Source organism: Ruditapes philippinarum, unplaced genomic scaffold (genome assembly GCF_026571515.1).
Source record: "Ruditapes philippinarum isolate M1 unplaced genomic scaffold, ASM2657151v2 ctg373_1_1_1_1, whole genome shotgun sequence".
NCBI classification, from domain to species: Eukaryota; Metazoa; Mollusca; class Bivalvia; order Venerida; family Veneridae; genus Ruditapes; species Ruditapes philippinarum.
The window spans coordinates 359,697-381,466 of record NW_026855566.1 but is presented as its reverse complement, the minus strand read 5'-3'; the positions used below and the strand labels follow the sequence as shown (position 1 = coordinate 381,466).

Sequence of the window (21,770 nt, the reverse complement as noted above, 5' to 3'; positions counted from 1 at the left end):
AACTATGGAGTCAGTCTGTGAGCCTTTATTTGTTCACGACAATGAGAAAACTGAAAAGTAGTAGACTCGTAATTGTGTAATTGCTACTGCGGTACTTTAAATCTATCATGTATTTTTTTTATATGATTTTCCTTATTTTTATATTCATTAACATTTATTTAGTTTAGTCGATTATTTTGGAAGTATATATTTATTATATATCAGCCATGTAAGTTTCATGAGTTTTGGCATATATAGCTTAAATTATACAAAAAGGAAGAAATATAAAATACATTTTGTGAAGATCGAGGTGTTTTGATAACAGGATGTGATACAGGTATAAGTTCTGTTTGTTTGCGTGTGTTTTTTTTTTCGTTCTACATGACTGCAGCGTGAGTAAATGAAGGTTAAGATATACAGTTGTTACTTAACAACGTTAAATTAACATAACACTAACACAGCTTAAAAGAGAGAGAAACTATTTTCTAATCTATCTAAAGTCTCTTCAGACAATATAGGTGATAACTAGTACAAAATTCGATGCGATGTGCAGCACAAAAGATAAAGTAACCTTTTAAAAAAGCGTTGAAGACATGTGTTAATTTTATTATTACAATTCACAATTGTTTATCAATAAATTGTTAATCTGAGTAGCATGTTCTGTTCACAGCTTGTTGAATACTTCGCCAGTCTGATATCATAGCTCAGCCGGGAGTATTTTAGGTTGTTACCAATATTGTTTTTATTTGTTTGGGTCGTCAGACCAATCAAATAATGGTAGCGAAATTTCAGAGCCTGGTGTTCTTATTTGCAAATGCCGAAAGTAGTCCAAACTCCTCGAAGCGGTTACTTCCCTTCATATGTACATTAACGCCGAAAAATTCAGGGGAGATCACTGCGTAAATATTGTCAAATGACAGGCGCATTAATTTTCGTAACGAAAAAATAGTTTCCGATTGGTCGAAGATTTCTAATATTGTGTTATTTTTATAGATATACATGCTTATATTCAGCTCCATGATTATTTACTTCAGTGTTGAACAACTAACGATAACTTTGTTTATGAATTTATTGTTTGTTTCGTACATTACTCCATGCATTTGTACCCCCAGTCGCGTAGCGGGGAGGGGATTATAGCTATGCTCTCCGTCTATCCGTCCGTCAGTTTGTCCGTCTCTCCTGTCAGCTTGTCGGATCCGTCCAGAGCATACTCACAGCATACTGGAAGACTGACTGTAACCATCCCTCACACCTCTGTCTTTCCGGGTATATACATAACAAGGTAAAACTTGGACACCATCAGTTAAAGCAGTGCATTGCCAGTTAAACGGAACACCACCACGTAAAATATAACATTCCAAGATTTATATGTACGAGAGGTTTTCGAAAACATTACCCTCCAAATCCTTTTATGGAATGTGTCACGGTACGCTGATTTAGGTAGACCTCTGAGACACTGACTGATGGCTGTTCTAAGAGTCTGTCGGGTCTTGTATCGACGACCGGATCAGAACATTTTTTAGTTTTTGGAAAAATACACATGTAAAAAGTCGCATTGGGCTAGATCTGGAGAGTGAGGTGATGGGAGAAGACGGTATTTTTCTCCGACTTCACAAGTTCAAATGTATGTGATGGGGCATTATCATGAAGTAGATTAATCTACATAAATCCTGACACGGGGCGTCGTTTCTGGTAATATTCCTTGAGCATATTTAGTATAACATCCCGGTAATACCGACTTGTAACACGTTTGCCCTTTGGCACCGAAATTTGTACCACATACCATCACAAAAGAAGAATAAACAGAAAGGACCTTCTTTCAGCTCATGGCATTTTTGGCCCTTCAACCGTATTTGGTAAGCAAGTTTTGTTTACAATTTTTCTGACTGGTTCGAAGAAGTGATACCATGTTTCGTCATCAGAAACAATGTTTGCAACTTGTCTTTGATTAAACTTTGGAAACATTTTGTGCATTTGAAAAGTGTTTGTACTCGTACAGCTTTTTGGTCATTTGTCAATATGTGGGGAAACAATCTGGCAAAAATAGTTCGTACTTTAGAAATACGCTTCAAATGTAATACACTTGTGATAGCGGTATGCTAGCAGCATTGGCACTATCACGAATCTGGTACCTGCTATTCCCTGACATTTGAGACATTTGTCGTGCCTGTTACAGTCACAGGTCGGCCAGATTTTGCTGCATCTTTGACGGCCTCTGTGCCAGTCAGAAATTTCTTTCTTCGCCTGCGAACTGTATCATAAGATACATGTACTTTACGGCATGACCGAGCGAGTGTTGTGCAAACTTTTATAACCTTTGACTTCTTCAGTATTCTCAACCCTTTTCTCAACAATTTATACAACAGAGGACAACGATTGGCTTTATTGAAATTGCGATTAATTTAAAGTTGTGTTTAGCTGAAGGCTCGTGTATGTATCGTTGTAAATGCAATTAATGAGTCAATATAGCTATGCAGGCGTATCAACATTCACGAAATTGTGCAAAGCGTTATTGAACTTAGGTACAATACTCATTACATATCAAACAACCCTCTTGACAGCAACAGGTAAACCATCAGGTAAAGAGGGCATTACCTTTTAAAACCGGGACACCACCAGGAAGATACTTATACTTATACTCGTACTCACACTTTTTCGGGAACGTTGTTCAAATAACTATGTATTTTCCTCACGAAAATGATATAAAATGGCAACTGGAAATTATTGTTTCATCCATTTCAGCGCACATTCCGTCCTTTTTGTCTTATTAGTCGTTGTGAATGGGGTATATTTTTGTCTCTTGTTTAAATGGTGTAAATAAGAGAATATAAGACAACTGGTACAAGATATTAATAGTCTTTGCGTATCTTAAGTGTCTTCACTTGATGTTATTGGAATTTATTTGTGTATTTTTTTAGGAAAACGTCGTTTAAGCACCTCTTTTATCAATTGTCAAATGGCCACAAAACAAAACTGAGATATTTTATCTAATCGGTAGTTGCTTGTCTCGTTACATTTGGTTTAAGGTTAAATGTGATTTCAAGTAAACGAAAATGCTAAACAGATAACATGGGAATATTTTTGGTATCACACATATAAAGCTTTCTTTCTTCTTATCGTGACTTGTAAAAGAGACTTCACTGAGTTTTTTTGACATGACAGGACTAGATATATTGCGAGATATGTATACTGTTTGACGTAGTTTAACAAGTTTCAAGATTATTCACGGGGGAGGAAGTGTTACACGAAGGATGGAGTTCTTATGATAACTTGTTCAGGAGTTCTTGTGATAACTGTCACGGAGTTCGTCAGACAACATTTGTATATACTACAAAAACACTTGTTAAAAATGGTTATTTTCATCTTTCAAAAATGAGTTTTAGATGCTAAATTAAACTTTAATGATTAAGTTTGTCTTACATCTTGTATTATGTGTCAAAAACTAATTCACATGCCATTTTTAATCGCCTATTGCTTCAAATCTGGTAGTTTTCAGTAAAATTTCCAAATTATTTGCCAATTCACAAGTTTTGACCTGTTTATTTCTTGTCTTTATCCTTGCCATACATAATTACCTAATTATAATGCAAAATTGCAAACATAAAGCACCGGCTCACAGATATATACCCGATTTTTCAAATGTTCCGGAGTTCTTGTGATAACTCTGAAGATGTCACAGAGTTCTAATGATAACTTTTGTTATTGCCAATGTGTTTCTTGCGCTAAATCACGGCACGTTTTAGCATTTTTTATTATTCAATAAGATTATAAATCATTATGAAATGTAGTACGCTCATCCTTTGCGCAAAAAATAGGATATATAATGTTGGTTTTGAGTGAATTTTAGTTCAAGAGATATTATTTCTTACCCCCGTTTCTTTTTCATAGTATTTTTTTTTGTTTGACGCAGATTTTGTAGACTGAAAAAGGATTTATATACTGGTTTCCTAGCAGTTTCCAGCTCCTAGCAGTATTCTGGCTATTTATCATTTTCATCCAGGCATACAGACTATTTTTTCTCAGTTAAGCATCTATGTTACTGCATCAATCAATGAAACATTTGTTTTCTATGTAAAACAGCAGTTATAATAGTACAGCGATTAATATGTTTCAAAGTTTTGTCTCTTGTTTTAAGTTACATTAGAGAACTTGCGACACTTACAAGCACACCTGGAGAATTCTAGTTTGAATGCCCATGCACAATAACTGAAATCCCATTCTAGGTAAATCACTACTTTTAAACAATATATTTGCAGACGACACGGAAAAGTTTGGGAAGTTATCTACATGTGTATTTGAAAACCCAGCTTAACATTGCTTATTAATTGGTACTGAATCATATTCAAAATAAAAAAGGTTCGAAAAACTGCTATGAAATTTTGAATAAATGTGAGTAAAGTTGTTACATCTCAGGCCTTTATTCCATCAAAATGTAAAATAAAAGAGCAACATTAACCCATGATAATGCTGGACAGGTACCTAACTTTGTTCTGTCAAAGTTTGCATTCTTTGGTAGACAGATTTTTACTTTCACTTAAAGTGCGATTTGGTGCCGGGAACTGCTATGAAACCAGTAGGGCATTTATGTACGTGATAAAATGCGCTTTGATATACTCAAATATGGTATTTTCATACCTATTTCTCTGTCGATGTTTGATGAGTATTTCCCCTATGTAATCTTAGTGGAGGAAACTCTGCTACTTTTACTGTAATTGATAACAAAAATATATAGTCAAACTTAGTTTGCTTGAACCTGGAGGGACAGTTCAAATTTGTTCGAGAGATCGGTAGTTTATCATGTATCGTACTTTTTTAAGACATAGGTGTGGAAATTATCCTGGTTATATACTTATCTATTATGGTATAAAATGATACAAATTACTTAGCCCTTAGATAAGGGAAGCATGCCTATATATTGTCTGCTTAAGAAAGGTGGTTGCTTATAACATGTGAAACTAAAAACAACGTGTACGTTTTGAGACATTTTTTGTTTTGTGGTTTAAGCCATTATACTGCTGAATACCAGTGACCGCTGGTTCAATTTTTACTGTAGCTATTTATCCTTTGCAGACACTTAAAACCAACTTTTTATCCACATTTTTGTGCAAAGGATGATCGTACTGCATTTCATAATGATTTACAATCTTATTGAATAATGATAAACACAAAAACGTGCTATGTTTTAGCGCAAGAAACACACTGACAATAACAAAAGTTATCATAAGAACTCTGTGACATCTTCAGAGTTATCACAAGAACTCCGGGACATTTGAAAAATCGGCTATAAATCTGTTAGCCGGTGCTTTATGTTTGCAATTTTGCATTATAATTAGGTAATTATGTATGGCAAGGATGAAGACCAGAAATAAACAGGTCAAAACTTGTGAATTGGCAAATAATTTGGAAATTTTACTGAAAACTACCAGATTTGAAGCAAGAGGCGATTAAAAATGGCCTGTGAATTAGGCTTTGACACATAATACAAGATGTAAGACAAGCTTAATCATTAAAGTTTAATTTAGCACCTAAAACTCATTTTTGAACGATGAAAATAACCATTTTAACGAGTGTTTTTGTAGTATATACAGATGTTTTCCGACGAACTCCGTGACAGTTATCACAAGAACTCCTGAACAAGTTATCATAAGAACTCCATCCTTCGTGTAACACTTCCTCCCCCGTGTTATTCCTCTCTCCGTTTTTCCAGAATCATTATTTTTATTGTACAAAATCACCCAAAATGAAATTCCATTGGCTATAGATCGAACAAAAATCGACTTTCAATTTAATTTTTGGGATATTTTCTTATTATCATATGCACAGATTTAATTTTCACTTTAAATGATTCACTTGGTCTATGAAAGATTTTCATATTTTATGTTTATGATATATTTAGCTCGATCGCAGGGACTATTTGTGGTATTCAACCTTATTATTATTAGGACGAAAATGGTGGAAAGCGAAACAAATTAAGTACGAATTGTCTTAGAGATCTGTATCATTCAGATGTTCGCATTTTCAGAAACGTCTGGATGATACAGACTTTGGAAAGTTGGTGCTATGCTACAAATCAAAGTTTCTGACATCCTGATATCATTTGAATTGTTATATCCCATGTTTATTGTTATCAAAAATTTGAGTTAAACTTTGAAAGATATCGGAACCTTGCTAACATTTCTCCATGAAACTACCCAGTCCCTAATTTAGTATGATCACTTGACTCACGACACAAGTGAGTTGTGTGACTAAAATTACATGAATTATATCTGCATTTATTGAACATGTTTAACATAAATTGTTAGCCATTTAAATATATACCACCATTCATGCAGCAAACCAGTGGCAACCATATACGTAATATACACAACACAGTAACAGTGGTTTTTCCTCCAGCATCATTAGCTCAGCCATCAATTGTTAACTTTTGGACATCAGATGTTAGCTTTTTGTGTACTACAAATTTTATAAGCCGAAACATGTTAACATCCTATGTGAAATGGTAGCAGTTCCAGTCACTGGTGTGAAGAAGAAGCCATCTGTTATTTGCAAGACCTTACTTGCTGGAGGTATTAATTTTTTTTTTTATTTGGAAATTGTAACATGTAGTTTTTATGTTGGTTGCCTATTCTAACACATGACTTAGTGTGGTATATGGCACTTGCTGTCGGGTTGTCATTTTAGCAATATTATATAATGTCTGCCTAGTAATCCAGAGCACTGGAGTTTTATTTATACCCAAGTTAGTAGATGAAAATATAAACACATTTGGTTATGTAAAACAAGACAGGAGTCAGCTGTATTGACCAATGAATCTTGTGCAAGGGATTATGGGTCTGTATTGGGAAATTTTCTATTTTTAGAGCTTCCTATCCCAATGTAAGTCTCTGCCGCCACACAGAAGGATTATAACAATAATTGTCTAAGTGTGACTGGTCTTGGTAAAATTAACTCAATTGAAAGGAAATTTATATATACTGGGCAGGAACCAGTTTCCAGACAATACCAGTTTCCAGACAAGTATTATAACGGCTTAATTTTGGCTTTATCGATGATGATCCGTATTATATGTCATGAAGATGCTTGGTTTGATTGTTTGAGAAAATAAACTTCCTTCCAAGTTGATACATCATTAAAATTTCATGAGGATATCTTACCTGTGTTTTAAAAACAGCCTTATATCCCTTTGGGACATGTTATTTGTTCTGCGCATGCGCAATATTTTGTTTATTTCGGGATATAATTTGGGGTAGCAATTAATGCACAATGTACTTCATTTGAAGTTCATTGGGTGTAATTCCCCTGAGCTAAATCTGTAACGAATCGGAAAACGGTGTTTAGCTAGGTTTACTCCACTTTTGCACTTCGTTGCTACCTTACACACAAAAATATCCGTTTCACTTTTCAGTCATTCCGAGACCCATCACGTGATCGTTACTTTTCTAATCATAAACATTTTTCAGTAAATCAGCTTAATTATATAAGAAAGCTAATTTGTGTGAAGAATTTTTTTGTTATATTAGAATAATTATCAGTTAAAACAGATATGAATAGCAGCTTAATATATGTCCGGAAACTGGTTCCTGCCCAGTAAGCTCTTTAAAAATTAATTTGACAATGAGTGTGTTTGTTTGTAGCCTCCAGCTTAGAATACCATCATTTTTCTAATTTATCAAATAGTAACATAATCATAGGAGTATATTTACAAGAAAGTAATATGTTGAAATAAAATTAAAGCCGTTTTTATTATAATTTTCCACTTGCTATTTAACTCATAATTAACAAATGAAATATTAAATGGAAAAAAATTAAAGAATTTCATTAATAAAAGTTTGAAAACAGTGGTGAAAAATTTGTATTTTAACACACATGGTAAATGCTTTTTAAAACTCTGTGGTGAATTGTTACATTACATGTACCTTATCACAGTCACAGGTGTTTGGTGTGTTGATTGGTAACGGTGTGAAAAAAATTTATTTTCTCAACAATAATAGAGAAGATTGACAGTATGAAGTATGAATTTGTGCAAATGAAAATAAGGCCAATGATTAAGTAGGAAAGATAATGTAACATAGTTTAATTTAGAGTTTTATTGTTTTACACTTTATGAAGTTCATATGTTTATTTACATAGAAATTTTCAGGCTAAATTTAGATGTTTTCATAAGAGAAGAGATTTCATAAATATATAACAATAGAGGAAATTTGCACATCATAGTTGTAATTACTAAATGTGACGGGAATTGAATAAGTAATTAAAAATCACATTATATCACATATTAATAAAATTGAGAAAGCAAGAATCCCTAAAGATAGCCCTACACGGCAAAATTGAAAATGTTGCAGGAGACATTTGGCCACTGTCTTTGCCATTATACTTGGAGTCAAATGATGATGTTTTTCTAATTTTTTTTTTCAGGAATAGCAGGATGCTGTGCGAAAACTGTTGTAGCTCCCCTGGACAGAGTGAAAATTCTAATGCAGGGCCACAACAAGTTCTACAAAAATACAGGTTTTATTATCACAAATTAATTGTTTTACTTTAAATTTTTGATTTAGATAGAATAAAAGTAAAAAAAAGGATATTAAGAATGTTGACCGTAAAGGTGAGTTACTTAGTTGCTAATCTAGGTGGAATTTAAGAAGGCATGAAAGGCAGGAACTGTAGGGATATTTGACATGTGTCGTAAGATTGAACCAATGTCATGTATTTTAAAATTTACATATGTCTGGTATGAGCATAATGCAATATCTCAAATTTTCAAAATCCTTTGACATAGTGACTTTTTGTTTACTTTAGTTAAAAAACAATACAAGTTGAGTGTTCAATATTTCTTCCGTTCACTCTTGTATCATGTAATAAAACTTGTAGACTTTCTTTATTTGAAGTGTATACACAGGTGTTAGAATTTCTATAACAAGCCAAAATGACTAAAATACTTTTAAAATGGCCTGAAACACAATAAAAACAAGGAAACTAAACGGATATTTGATAGACATTAGTACATTTTGTTTGATATTTCAGGAGTTTATTATAGAATTAAATGTTTGATTGACTTGTGTATTTGAACATTTCAGGAGTTTATTTGTCTCTCACTGGTGTATATAACAAGGAAGGGTTCCAGGGTCTGTATAAAGGCAACTATGTACAGATGGTGCGAGTGTTTCCCTATGCTGCCATACAGTTTATGTCATATGAACAATATAGAGGGGTAAGTCATAAAACCAGGTAACTTGGTTTGTCGATTAATTTACATATAAATTATATCATGAAACTATAACTTATTTTCCATGAACAAGCTAAAAAAATTGTAACAGTGTTTGTTATCTATCCATTAATAGCTTAAATTTGTAACAAAAATATTTTGTATTCTTGAGTATGGCTTGTATCTCACTTAAAGTGGAGATTATATCTCACTTGTCATGATGAAGTCTATGCTTAATTAGGGTCTCTCCACTCATGTAGGGCACAAAACGCAGCTTTCGCTGTTGTGTACTGGCTCGGGACATGTCACCAGTCATGCCCTTAAAGGGTTAATTTTGAAACACAATGTGGTGATAATTCAGCTCCATGCAATTTCCACAGGGTATTAACCAAATGAGAACCTAAATGCCCAGTTATATGAGACAAGATGAAAAGAAGGATATGGCCTTGAAAAGGGCTGTTATGCCAGAAAAAGGCCTGCATTCTCTTTGCTTTTGGCTCACACACCCTAGCACACTTTCCTTGTCGTCCCGGCCTACTTTTTATGGCCATTCACTATGTATTACTGTGTATTACCTCCCTTTATCTATTGAAAATATTAAAAAGAGAGGTGATACATGGTTCAATTGTAATGTAAGGTCATACTGTAGTTACATAATATTCTTATTTCCTTATTTTACATGATAGCAAGATATATATCTGACAAATTTAAATATTAATTAACAATAAAACCAAGAATTTATGAATCTTGTCACTGAAAACTTGATGTTTAAAGATTCAAAATAGTATATATAATAGTATATTTAATTTAAAGACCCATTATGCCTCAAAAATGCTTAAATTTCTCAAAAGCTTTTTATTTTTGATGTACTTTTTTAGTTTCCATAAAGTTACTCTTGTCCAATTGCCTGAAACATTTCTTTTTTCCTCTGTTGCTTTTGGCAATTGGTACACTTATAGTTATTGAGTATTTTGTATGGAAGTCAAAATAATACTTTGTTTACATTTTACAACTTTTGTGACAAATATTTCAATTTTAGCGCTACTTTGGTAAGATAACAAGCATTGAACATTCTCTAAATTCAGTATTTTAACATTATAAAACCCATGTTTCCACTTTCTAAAAGAGTAAAAATGTATTCATTTCTGAGGCATAATGTGCCTTTAAGATTTGCTGTTCTTTTCCTGAATGTTGAGAATATTTTTTATTTCAGTATTTACAAAGAATTACTCATCATGATCATCATCATTTGGTCAATCTTTGCTCAGGATCTCTGGCAGGTATGTAGCTATCAATTCTAGTGATTATTTTATGTAAGATAGAATCTGAATTTAGACCTTTTCCCACTTGATAAAATAGATGAAAATGCCCTTTATTACCTTATATTATTGAACACTGGTATTTAAAATTGTGTTGGTTTTTGATCGATTTGTCCTATCCTCAATTATCTAAAAAATTCCTGTCTTGAAAATTCTGCAAAAAATATGAAGATTTCCACTAACCAGCATAACATTTGAACTTATAAACTTTTTATTTAAAAAAAAACCCTACTTAAAGATGTGTTTCATAGACTTATGTATTCAAACAATTTTTATTGTTGCTATGCTAAAATTTATAAGGCACAGGTTTTGTAAAAAAAAAAAAAGAGTAAAAAATCTCTCGTAGTTAGTACATGAAATATCAAACTTTGGTTGAAACTTCACACACTTATCTGAGAGCATAAAAGGACAACCCTGTTCAAGGCCCATAACTCTATCATGGATTTTTGACAGAATTATGGCCCTTTTTGAAATTCTTCATTATTCAGTCTCTTGTTTTACTATCAAGCACTTGAGTAGTCAAACATGCTGTCTTACTGATAGTCTTGTCAAAAAATGATTACCTCCCTTTGTCCATCAGCTTGGTTTATGCTCATGCTCATTTGACAAAAGCAGTTTCATTTGACATGAAATTAACATTTTAAGGATTGTTTAAAGTAAACATAAGTAAAATATTGAAAATACTGTTAAAAAAGAAGTGTTGAAGTTTATTCTTAAATATTTAGCTCTTATTTAGTGCTAACAGTAATAATGACATCCTTATGTCATTATTGACAAAACAACATCACTTGTTTATGTCAGGCTGATATTTATGTTACTTTTTTACTATTTAAATAAGAATGCTTTAGTGAAGTATTTCCTTGTTATAATGCAGTTATTTGTTTACCATCTGGCTTGTTAATGACTTGGTATTTGTAGTGTATTTCTAGGGGTGATGCTGATATTTATGTTATTTCATTGGTGTATGCTGATTTTGTTGTTTGTCCCTTAAGCATGTATGCTGATATTTATAATTTTTATCCCCTTGGTAAGATGCTGATATTTATCCCTTTGATGTTATCGGTAAATCCTGATTTTTATTTGATTCCCTGATGTGATGCTGATATTCATGTTATTTATTTACTTTTTAGGCATGACTGCTGTTTTAGCAACATACCCTCTTGATGTGATGCGAGCAAGGATAGCCTTCCAGCTTAAAGATGAGCGGATATACTTCGGTGTTCTTGATACAGTTAAAACAATATCACAACAAGAGGGCAAGTGGGCATTGTTTCGAGGTATCGTACCCACTCTTCTTGGGATGGTTCCCTACGGAGGTAAGCATGTAACTTCATGTTTAATGTATAAACAATAATTTAGCCACTAGTATATAGAAGGTTTACAGTTCTTCCGAGATGTCCTTTTATGTTTTATCACTGAATTATAATGCACAAATGGCCACTTTAGGTCTTCCTTTACCAAGTGAGGAGCCTGAAAGAATATTGTATGACCTTAACAATCTTGTTATAATATAAAACTCGGCTAGCAACAAATGTAAGAAAATTATATTTGAAATTATGTTTCTATTGGAAGTAAATTATCTAATGCTATTGTATTGCTAAAATTGCAATAAAGTGTTATGTGTTTTTAAAGTAAGCAAATTAGTTTATGTTTTGAAATGTGAGAAAGATCAGGGACTATCTGGACTAATGAGTTTATTTATCCTTAAGTGCAGTGCAAATTTGCTTGGTTCTATACTACAGACATAGGGGGAGGGACAGTGGTGTAGGTTCAAAGCATTGGACTCCTAATTTTATAGTCTCGGGTTTGTATCCAATTGTGGTTGGATTCTCTTTCATTTTCAACAATCCACACTTGTGTGATAACCAGTTGTGACACCAAGCAAGTTGTCAATCGGTGTTGCAGCTTCTCATAGCAGCATCTAGTTATAATTGGATACCAAATGTTGGAATATAACAGTAGGAATAGCTTGCAGGGTTTAATTAATGAGATCAAATTTGAAAGTCTTATATTTATACCCCCAAAAACGAAGTTTGGGGGGGTATATAGGAGTCACCCGGTGGTCGGTTGGTCGGGCGGTCGGTCGGTCGGTCCAGACGTCCGTTGCATTTTCCTTGTCCGGACCATAACTTGAAGACTAATGGTTGGAATTCAATATAACTACATACAATGGTCAAGCACATTGAGGGGAAGTGCAGTGCACAAGAACCATAACTCTATCTTGACTAATTACAGAGTTATTGCCCTTTGTTACTTTTCCTTGTCCGGGGCATAACTTTAAAACTACTGGTTGGAATTCAAAACAACTTCATACAATTGTCAAACACAATAAGGGGAAGTGCAGTGCACAAGAACCATAACTCTATCTAAAGTAATTACAGAGTTATTGCCCTTTGTTATTTTTCCATTCCTTACTTTTGTCCGGACCATAACTTGAAAACTAATGGTTGGAATTCAATATAACTACATACAATGGTCAAGCACATTGAGAGGAAGTGCAGTGCACAAGAACCATAACTCTATCTTGACTAATTACAGAGTTATTGCCCTTTGTTACTTTTCCTTGTCCGGGGCATAACTTGAACACTACAGGTTGGAATTCAAAACAACTTCATACAATTGTCAAACACAATAAGGGGAAGTGCAGTGCACAAGAACCATAACTCTATCTAAAGTAATTACAGAGTTATTGCCCTTTGTTACTTTTCCATTGCTTTCTTTTTTCCGGACCATAACTTGAAGACTAATGGTTGGAATTCAATATAACTACATACAATGGTCAAGCACATTGAGAGGAAGTGCAGTGCACAAGAACCATAACTCTATCTTGACTAATTACAGAGTTATTGCCCTTTGTTACTTTTCCTTGTCCGGGGCATAACTTGAAAATTACTGGTTGGAATTCAAAACAACTTCATACAATTGTCAAACACAGTAAAGGGAAGTGCAGTGCATAAGAACCATAGCTCTGTCTAAAGTAATTACAGAGTTATTGCCCTTTGTTATTTTTCCATTGCTTTCTTTTGTCCGGAGTATAACTTGAAGACTAATTGTTGGAATTCATTATAACTTCATACAATGGTCAAGCACATTGAGAGGAAGTGCAGTGCACAAGAACCATAACTCCATCTTGACAAATTACAGAGTAATTGCCCTTTGTTACTTTTCCATTGCTTTTTTTTGTCCGGAGCATAACTTGAAGACTAATGGTTGGAATTCAATATAACTTCATACAATGGTCAAGCACATTGAGAGGAAGTGCAGTGCACAAGAACCATAACTCCATCTTGACAAAATACAGAGTTATTGCCCTTTGTTACTTTTCCTTGTCCAGAGCATAACTTGAAAACTACTGTTTGGAATTCAATACAACTTCATACAGTTGTCAAGGACATTAAAAGGAAGTGCAGTGCATAAGAGCCATAACTCCATTTTGACAAAATACAGAGTTACTGCCCTTTGATACTTTTCCTTGTCTGGAGCATAACTTAAAGCGTACTGGTTGAAATTCAAAACAACTTCATACAATGGTCAAGCACAAAAAGAGGAAGTGCAGTGCACAAGAACTATAATTCCATCTTCAGTATTTAAAGAGTTATTGCCCTTTGTTCCTTTTCTTTGTCTTTCTGGACTTATTACAGAGTAATTCAATTAGACTTCATCAATGGCCAACCACATTGAAAGGAAATGCAATATACAAGAACCACAACTATCTTTAATTGCCCACAACCATAACTCTATATTTCAATTCTTTTACAAGGTATTCTGTTACTAGTAACATCCTCATTTCCGAAGCAGTCTTGTGGGGGTATTAATCACATTTAGTGATAGTTCTAGTTTGATATGATTTCAGGAATTTCTTTCTACACTTTCGAAACTACAAAAACATTCCTCCTGGATACGTTCCCAGATATTTTTGGCAGTCCATGTCCGAAAAATACAGGTGGACTGGTGCTTATTTTGCCTGCAAAACTGTTGTGTGGTAGCATGGCTGGAGCAACAGCACAGTCTATTGTGTGAGTATTCTACATATGTACCAGGTAGCATTAATTACAGGACTGGGTTTATAACCCAGGGAGTAGCTGGTTCAATCCTCTGGTGAGGGATAATTTATCTGTGACAATTGGTGTTGGGCATCAGATGTTATGGTCTTGTGTCTCCCCTCGCTGATGGGTTTAGTAGTTGGTCACTTGCTAAGATATTGGTAATTACTGGTTAGTTATTCAGGAAAGCTGGTAAGGTGGGTTGACCCTTTTGAGATTCAACCAAAAATATGTTAGAAGTTGCAAAAAATTACAAATAAAATGAATTAACATTGCTGTTAAAGTAACAAAGATCGTCCTTGGCACCTGGTTTTTGGATGAAATATCTTTCTAAATTGAAACTGAACTGAATGTTTGAGAGGAAAAGTTGTTTCATCATATTTGTGTAACTGAGTTATTTTAAAGGCTGTATGCTTCAATCATAACAAATATTGATCTGATTTTATTATTATAATACTCATATGTTTATTCTGTTGTTTTTTTATCAGATACCCTTTAGATGTCGTCAGAAGAAAAATACAGTTATCTACCATGTTATGTGAACCTGACAAGTACACTGAGTGAGTTTTAAATTTTACACCTTGAAACTTTGAAGATTGTTTAACTTTGTGCACAAATTGGGTATGGTTATTTATTGATTGTTTCCAGGGGGTTTTCTAAGGTATCATAATTTTCCAAAAGAAATATATGAGATTTATTGACCTATTCTGTCCTATAGGAGTGATTCTCAGACAAAGATTTTTTCTAAAAATAGATTCATTGATAAGAAATGCCCATAGCAACAGTTGCTGGTCGGACAAACTTTTTGTCTCATCTGTTACCAGTCCTATAGAATTAATGTTACTTTCAGGGTGGAGCCAATGAAAAAATAAAAGTTTAAATGAATTTTACAGTATAAATGTATAGATGTTCCAGATACACAGTCAATGTATGAAATGTAAATTCCAGATACACAGTTAAAACATAAATGCTCTGGATGGCGTATGCCCATTGATATTGAGAGATCAATATGTGTGACGTAAAAATATTTTATATATCTACCGGTATTTAAAACTGTCTTTAATCTAAATACATTTTGATTTTTATTATGCCCCCGCCATGTAATGGCCGGGGCATATAGTGTTACCCTGTTCCGTCATTCCGTCCTTCCGTCCTTCCGTCCTTCCGTCCTTCCGTCATTCCGTCAAAGTTGGAATTTGGTCATGGTTTGATGATTTTTTGGCAGAGTTATGTCCCTTTCACTTTGAAAATAATATAGATACATCTTAGGAATAAGCAGTTTAAGTTTGAATTTGGTCGTGCTTCAATGATTTTGGACAAACTTATCTTTCCTGAATGTTGGAAAAATTTTGAACTTTCAGTTTCAGCACTCATACTTTTAGCCATTATTTTGGCTACAAATATGCAATATGCTATTTTTAAAAGGTTAAGACTGAATAATTTCAGTGCCTTGAACATTGTATGAAAATGGTTTGTGTTAACATTGAAAAGTTTTAAGGGCTTTGAACTTAAAATGAAAAAAATAATTAATGCACCATCTGAAATTTTGGCTGCATGCGGGGGCATCCGTGGCACTATGACACATTTTTTTTTAAAGAAATCTCTCTTGCCATAAAAGAAAGTACTAAAACTCACAATAATCTCCAATAATAATTGCCAAATTGAATCTTGTACAGGATTTTTTTTCAAGCAATAAATATTGTATTTTTGTTGATAAATGTCCATCATAGGGCATTGCTAATTGAATATGAGCCGTGTCATGACAAAACATACATAATGGGTTTGTGACCAGCATGGATATAGACCAGCCTGCACATCCGCACAATCTAATCAGGATCCATGCTGTTCGCTTACCAACTCTACTACAAGTAGAGAAACTGATAGCGAACAGCATGGATCCTGATCAGACTGCGCGGTTGCGCAGGCTGGTCTGGATCCATGCTGGTCGCAAACGCACTATGTTGGTTTTGTCATGACGCGGCTCAAATTATAACTTTGATAACATTTGATTTTGATCATTAATAGTTATTAATAATATGATAAAGTCATAGCATTCAATTTGTATTTAGTTAAATCCTATAATTATTCCCTCTATAATTATTTCCTTTTGTATCATTATTAAAAATTCTGATTCAGATGATATTTGTAAGAAAGCTTGAAAAAAGTTCAATTGGAATTAAAATTAAATTGTTGATTAGGGAATAGTAATAACACTTAGATTTAAATGTTTGACCCAGAAGATTATCATGCTTTGATTTAAATTTTTAAAAACAATGTTATAATTTAATTATAATTCTTAGATCCAGAAGAATAATTAACCTTGGATTTTAATCTAAATTTGATGAGATTCAATCAATCCTTATATTTATTCAAAATTATGTGTGGTAAATCGTTTATTAAGAAAGTTTAGTAACTCATTATCATTTCTATTTGGAGAGTTGATAATACTTTACTATATTTTTTATTCAGAGGATTAATTAATAATTTAAGTTTCATTTTCTATAATACTTGGATTCACATTAATTTAAGTTCTGATTCAGAAGTTGGCCATGATAAACAATTTCTGGATTTGAACTTTTTTGATACAGAAGATTTATTAATACTATTAAATGGCACATTAGAATATCTTTACTCATAATTATGTTCATTTTTCTTTTATATACATCGTAACATTTCATTTTTTTTTATTTTATCAATAACCCATATCTAAAGATTAATTCACCTTCGATGATAACTTTCTCTATACATAATAGATAAATAACAACCAAAACTTTAGGATCCATGATATTTTTTTGTAAGATACGGTATATTGCTACAAACATTTAAAAAGCTCACTTTTCCCAAAGTTCCTTTTAATTCAATATCAATTCTAACATCTATATTGTAGACATATATTATGGTCAAAAGGAAAATGCTCTGAGATAATTGCAAGATCAAAATTTAGCATGAAGGCTATCATTTTTCAAGAGTTTATAGTGTACATTCTATAATGTGTAGCACAATGTTTGTCCGACTTTCCTGATAATGTGTATCACATTATACACATAAAAGGTGTTGACGACCTAGTTGTAAATCCCTCTTAAATTTTTTGTACCCTGGATGTCAACACTAGCAGTTCTGCTTAAAGATAACACTTTATAAAAACAAAAAAAACCTGTAAATTTATTTTATTCATTGTTCACATTCAGTTGTCTATGGTTTGATATGTCATAAAATCTAGAAATATTTTTTTTCTTTATTTCTTCAATTTAGAATTTAATGTAAAGTGCGTTAAATCTCATCCAATGAATTAAATACTTGGATGAATTTGTTTTTCATTTGAATTACTTCCCTTTGACCATAAAATAGACTGTAAGACATGAACCATTAAGAGTAAATTTTCTCATTTCTATCGTTTTCAGCAAGTCCTTGTGGTCCATATTAAAGACAATATATCATGAGCATGGGATAAAGAATGGTTTATATCGTGGAATTACTATCAACTATTTACGTGTAGTACCGATGACGGCAGTTTCGTTCTCGGTGTTCGAGACAATGAAGCAGTTACTCGGACTGGACACGGGTGTTTCTAGATGATACCAGTCCATGAGTAGTCATCAGAATTGTTCATCATTCCAGCATTCAACACTTACCTGTTAACCTACAGAATTCCCAGAATCTGCTTGTCTAACTTCCATTTTTGAAACTGTTCATTATTGATTTTAGGGGTATGTATTTTGAAAATTTGGAAGTTGGTCAGCCACCAGTATTGAGCTTTGTCATCAGGCTCAGATCTGACATTTGTAGAGGTTGCATACATTGGTGCAGTTTGGTTTTAGCCATGTATGGCTTGAGTACAAGCTTAGGTTTTAGAAATTAAGTTTATAAGGTACATATTATAGAGTTTTAAGATATCTAAACTTATGTGACTAGCAATATCAGGTAAGCCAGCATATTGGTGCAATCAGACCATACTCTTAACACTAGGTTCTCATTTTAGTTTTGTAATACTACAATCTCCCCGACAGGGACTTTGGATTCTTTCATGTGAGGAAGCTATCCAGCTAGCTTACGGAACGTCGGTGGTTCTACTCAGGTGCCCGTGTGTGCCTGAAATAATGCACTGAAGGGCACCTGAGGTCTTCCTCCACCAGTAAAGCTGGAACATCGCGATATGACCTATACTGTGTCGATGTGACGTAAAACCCAAAACAAACAAAACTACAGTCTCATTCAATCTCAGAAACTAGCAAACAAAATATTATGCAAATTGAGCAGTATAAGAGTATAAGTAACTAAATCCCTTTTTGGAAGAGGAGATTTTTTGTTATTTAAAGAAAAAAAGTTGTGGTTTGCTTGTGACATTGATTAAGCTGCTGTTACGAATTAACACAAAAACTATGCAAAATTTAAAACATTTATTCTCAGAGTTTTTGATAAAGAAAGATCATTGTCATTTTTGGTCATTTTTAGCTCGACTATTCGATAAGAATAAGTAGAGCTATTGCAGTCACCCGAGCGTCGGCGTCGGCGTAACCACTTATGTTAAAGTTTTTGTAATAGTTCAAATATTTTCAAAGTCCATTGACATATGGCTTTGAAACTTTGCACACTTGTTCACCATCATGACCCCAACCTGTAGACAGGAGGAGGTAACTCTATCAAGCATTTTGACAGAATTATGCCCCTTTTTCGACTTAGAATTTACGTTAAAGTTTTTGTAATAGTTCAAATATTTCAAAGTCCATTGACATATGGCTTTGAAACTTTGCACACTTGTTCACCATCATGACCCCAACCTGTAGACAGGAGGAGGTAACTCTATCAAGCATTTTGACAGAATTATGCCCCTTTTTCGACTTAGAATTTACGTTAAAGTTTTTGTAATAGTTCCAATATTTTCAAAGTCCATTGACATATGGCTTTGAAACTTTGCACACTTGTTCACCATCATGACCCCAACCTGTAGACAGGAGGAGGTAACTCTATCAAGCATTTTGACAGAATTATGCCCCTTTTTCGACTTAGAATTTACGTTAAAGTTTTTGTAATAGTTCAAATATTTTCAAAGTCCATTGACATATGGCTTTGAAACTTTGCACACTTGTTCAACATCATGACCCCAATCTGTAAACAGTAGGAGGTAACTCTATCAAGCATTTTGACAGAATTAAGCCCCTTTTTCGACTTAGAATTTACGTTAAAGTTTTTGTAATAGTTCAAATATTTTCGAAGTCCATTGACATATGGCTTTGAAACTTTGCACACTTGTTCACCATCATGACCCCAACCTGTAAACAGGAGGAGGTAACTGTATCAAGCATTTTTTTTACTATCAAGCACTAAGAATAGTCGAGCGTTGCTGTCCTACCGACAGCTCTTGTTATTCATGTTGAAGCCCTGTGCTCATCAGATTTCAGTTTATATGCAGAGATGATTAATTAAAATAAAAATTAATCGCTATGTCATCATTAAAAAAAAAGTCACCTCAGGGGAGATAGAGTTAGATTAAGTCAGGGTAGAAAAGGTTACATTAAAAGTAATTCAGGATAGTTGTCAGTACTCAATCATAAAATTTTTAGACATTTATTCTTTGCCATGAGTTTTTGCCCGGCACATTGTTAACTTTCAATCATTGTAGCTCCATTTCAAAACTGTCAGTGTTTTGTTATTTTAGTTCCATTTAATACTGTTAATTTTTAAAATCTAGTTCCACATTTTTAATAAACTTTTTTTATCTTTTTCATTGTCAAATTTTTATTGGCAAGGTGAAGTTTTTTTAATTTTAGATCCTTTCATTTTTGTTACAGTTATTATTTTAGGTTTCATTTCACTGTAATTTCAAAAGAGAAAAAAAAGTAGGTGGATGAAGTTTCTTATATTACTATGTTAAAGTAACTATATGGTAAAATCCTGTGTTCAAACTATGCATTCATGTTTGATATCCAGTGCCGACGCTGTTGATGTTCATGATGAATGAACATATTTCATCACCTTTAGTGCAATAACTTGTTAACTCCTATTAAATCTAGAAGAACTTAACCCATTACTGCACTAAGGTGACAAATATGTGTCTGCAGATAAATATGCCATGTCATTTGTGTTTTGAAAATATTGATACTAGTACATAGATATTCCTCAGAAAGAAATCCAATTGCCTGCTTTGAACCTGGAATACTCAAAGAATACTGGGGTATCCTATACACCCAAAATATCCATTAGCTTGGGCATTTATAAGACCTGGTAACGATTTTGTGTGTTACCTCATTTCTCATTAACGCATGAAGTTTATCAATTGAACTTTTTTACATATCTGCATACAGGATCTTCATTGAACGAAACTTAGAAATAACACATAATTGTAGAATGTAAACCCATTTTTCTAGTGTGAAAACCCACAATTCTAGTATGAAAATTGTTAAGTCTAGTATGAAAACCCACAAGTCTAGTATGAAAGCCAAAAATTATAGTATCCCCCCCCCCCAAAAATAAAATAAAATAAAAATAAAATAAATCTAGTATGAAAGCCTACAAGTCTAGTATGAAAATCCATAATTTTAGTATGAAAACCCACAAGTCTAGTATAAAAGCCAAAAATTCTAGTATAAAACCCATAACTCTATTCAGAAAACCTATAATTTTGATGAAAGCCTATAATTCTAGTATGAAAACCCTCAAGTCTGGTATGGTGGAACTTCAGCATAGTTTCATTATATTGTACATACTACAGTGGTCAATGTCTGCTATATAAAATTATATTTAATTTGAAATGCTGGGTCTGAAAAGAAGCTCACATACCTGAGGGTGAGATTGTTTTAGGGTATTTAATTTGTGATACAGTTACTTTAATTTGGTGCAATTTTGTGATTGTTTTATTATTACATGTATAGATAAAATGAATGATTTTAGTACAAGATTTATATATATGATTGTTGTTTGTTTTAGAAGATTATAAAAGAAATCCTTGTACATACCTATTATTTATTTGCATAATACATGTATGTTTTTTATTATTATTTTAAATAATTAAAACTTTAAAGTTGATTTAGTTTCTATATGATGTGTTGTTTTAATTTATTTGTAAATAATTAAATATAGTTTAAGGACAAAGAAAAATCTCATTGAGAACTTAGCCTGTAGAAAAGATGTAAAACAGCATTGCTTCCAGTGCAGTTTTTTTGTTTTAATTTTTCATAACTGCCATAATATTTAAACTATTGCATACACATTTAATTGACCAACCACTAT

General features: G+C 33.1%; 1 protein-coding gene across 1 annotated transcript; it reads left to right on the top strand.

Moving 5' to 3' along the window:
- Positions 1-5,992: 5,992 nt before the first annotated feature.
- On the top strand, positions 5,993-19,853 carry LOC132743725 (solute carrier family 25 member 16-like). Its single transcript, XM_060732278.1, has 8 exons — positions 5,993-6,545; positions 8,395-8,487; positions 9,054-9,187; positions 10,395-10,461; positions 11,631-11,816; positions 14,354-14,516; positions 15,032-15,103; positions 17,945-19,853. Exons 1-8 carry the CDS (start codon positions 6,476-6,478, stop codon positions 18,117-18,119), a joined length of 960 nt encoding a protein of 319 aa, XP_060588261.1. The 5' UTR covers positions 5,993-6,475; the 3' UTR covers positions 18,120-19,853.
- The last annotated feature ends 1,917 nt before the right edge of the window (positions 19,854-21,770 follow it).

Coding starts and splice junctions, on each gene's coding strand:
- LOC132743725 (XM_060732278.1), top strand. CDS start 6,476: ATGGTAGCAGTTCCAGTCACTGGTGTGAAGAAGAAGCCATCTGTTATT. Junction 11,817..14,353: donor TGGGATGGTTCCCTACGGAG/GTAAGCATGTAA, acceptor ATATGATTTCAG/GAATTTCTTTCTACACTTTC. Junction 14,517..15,031: donor GCAACAGCACAGTCTATTGT/GTGAGTATTCTA, acceptor TTTTTTTATCAG/ATACCCTTTAGATGTCGTCA.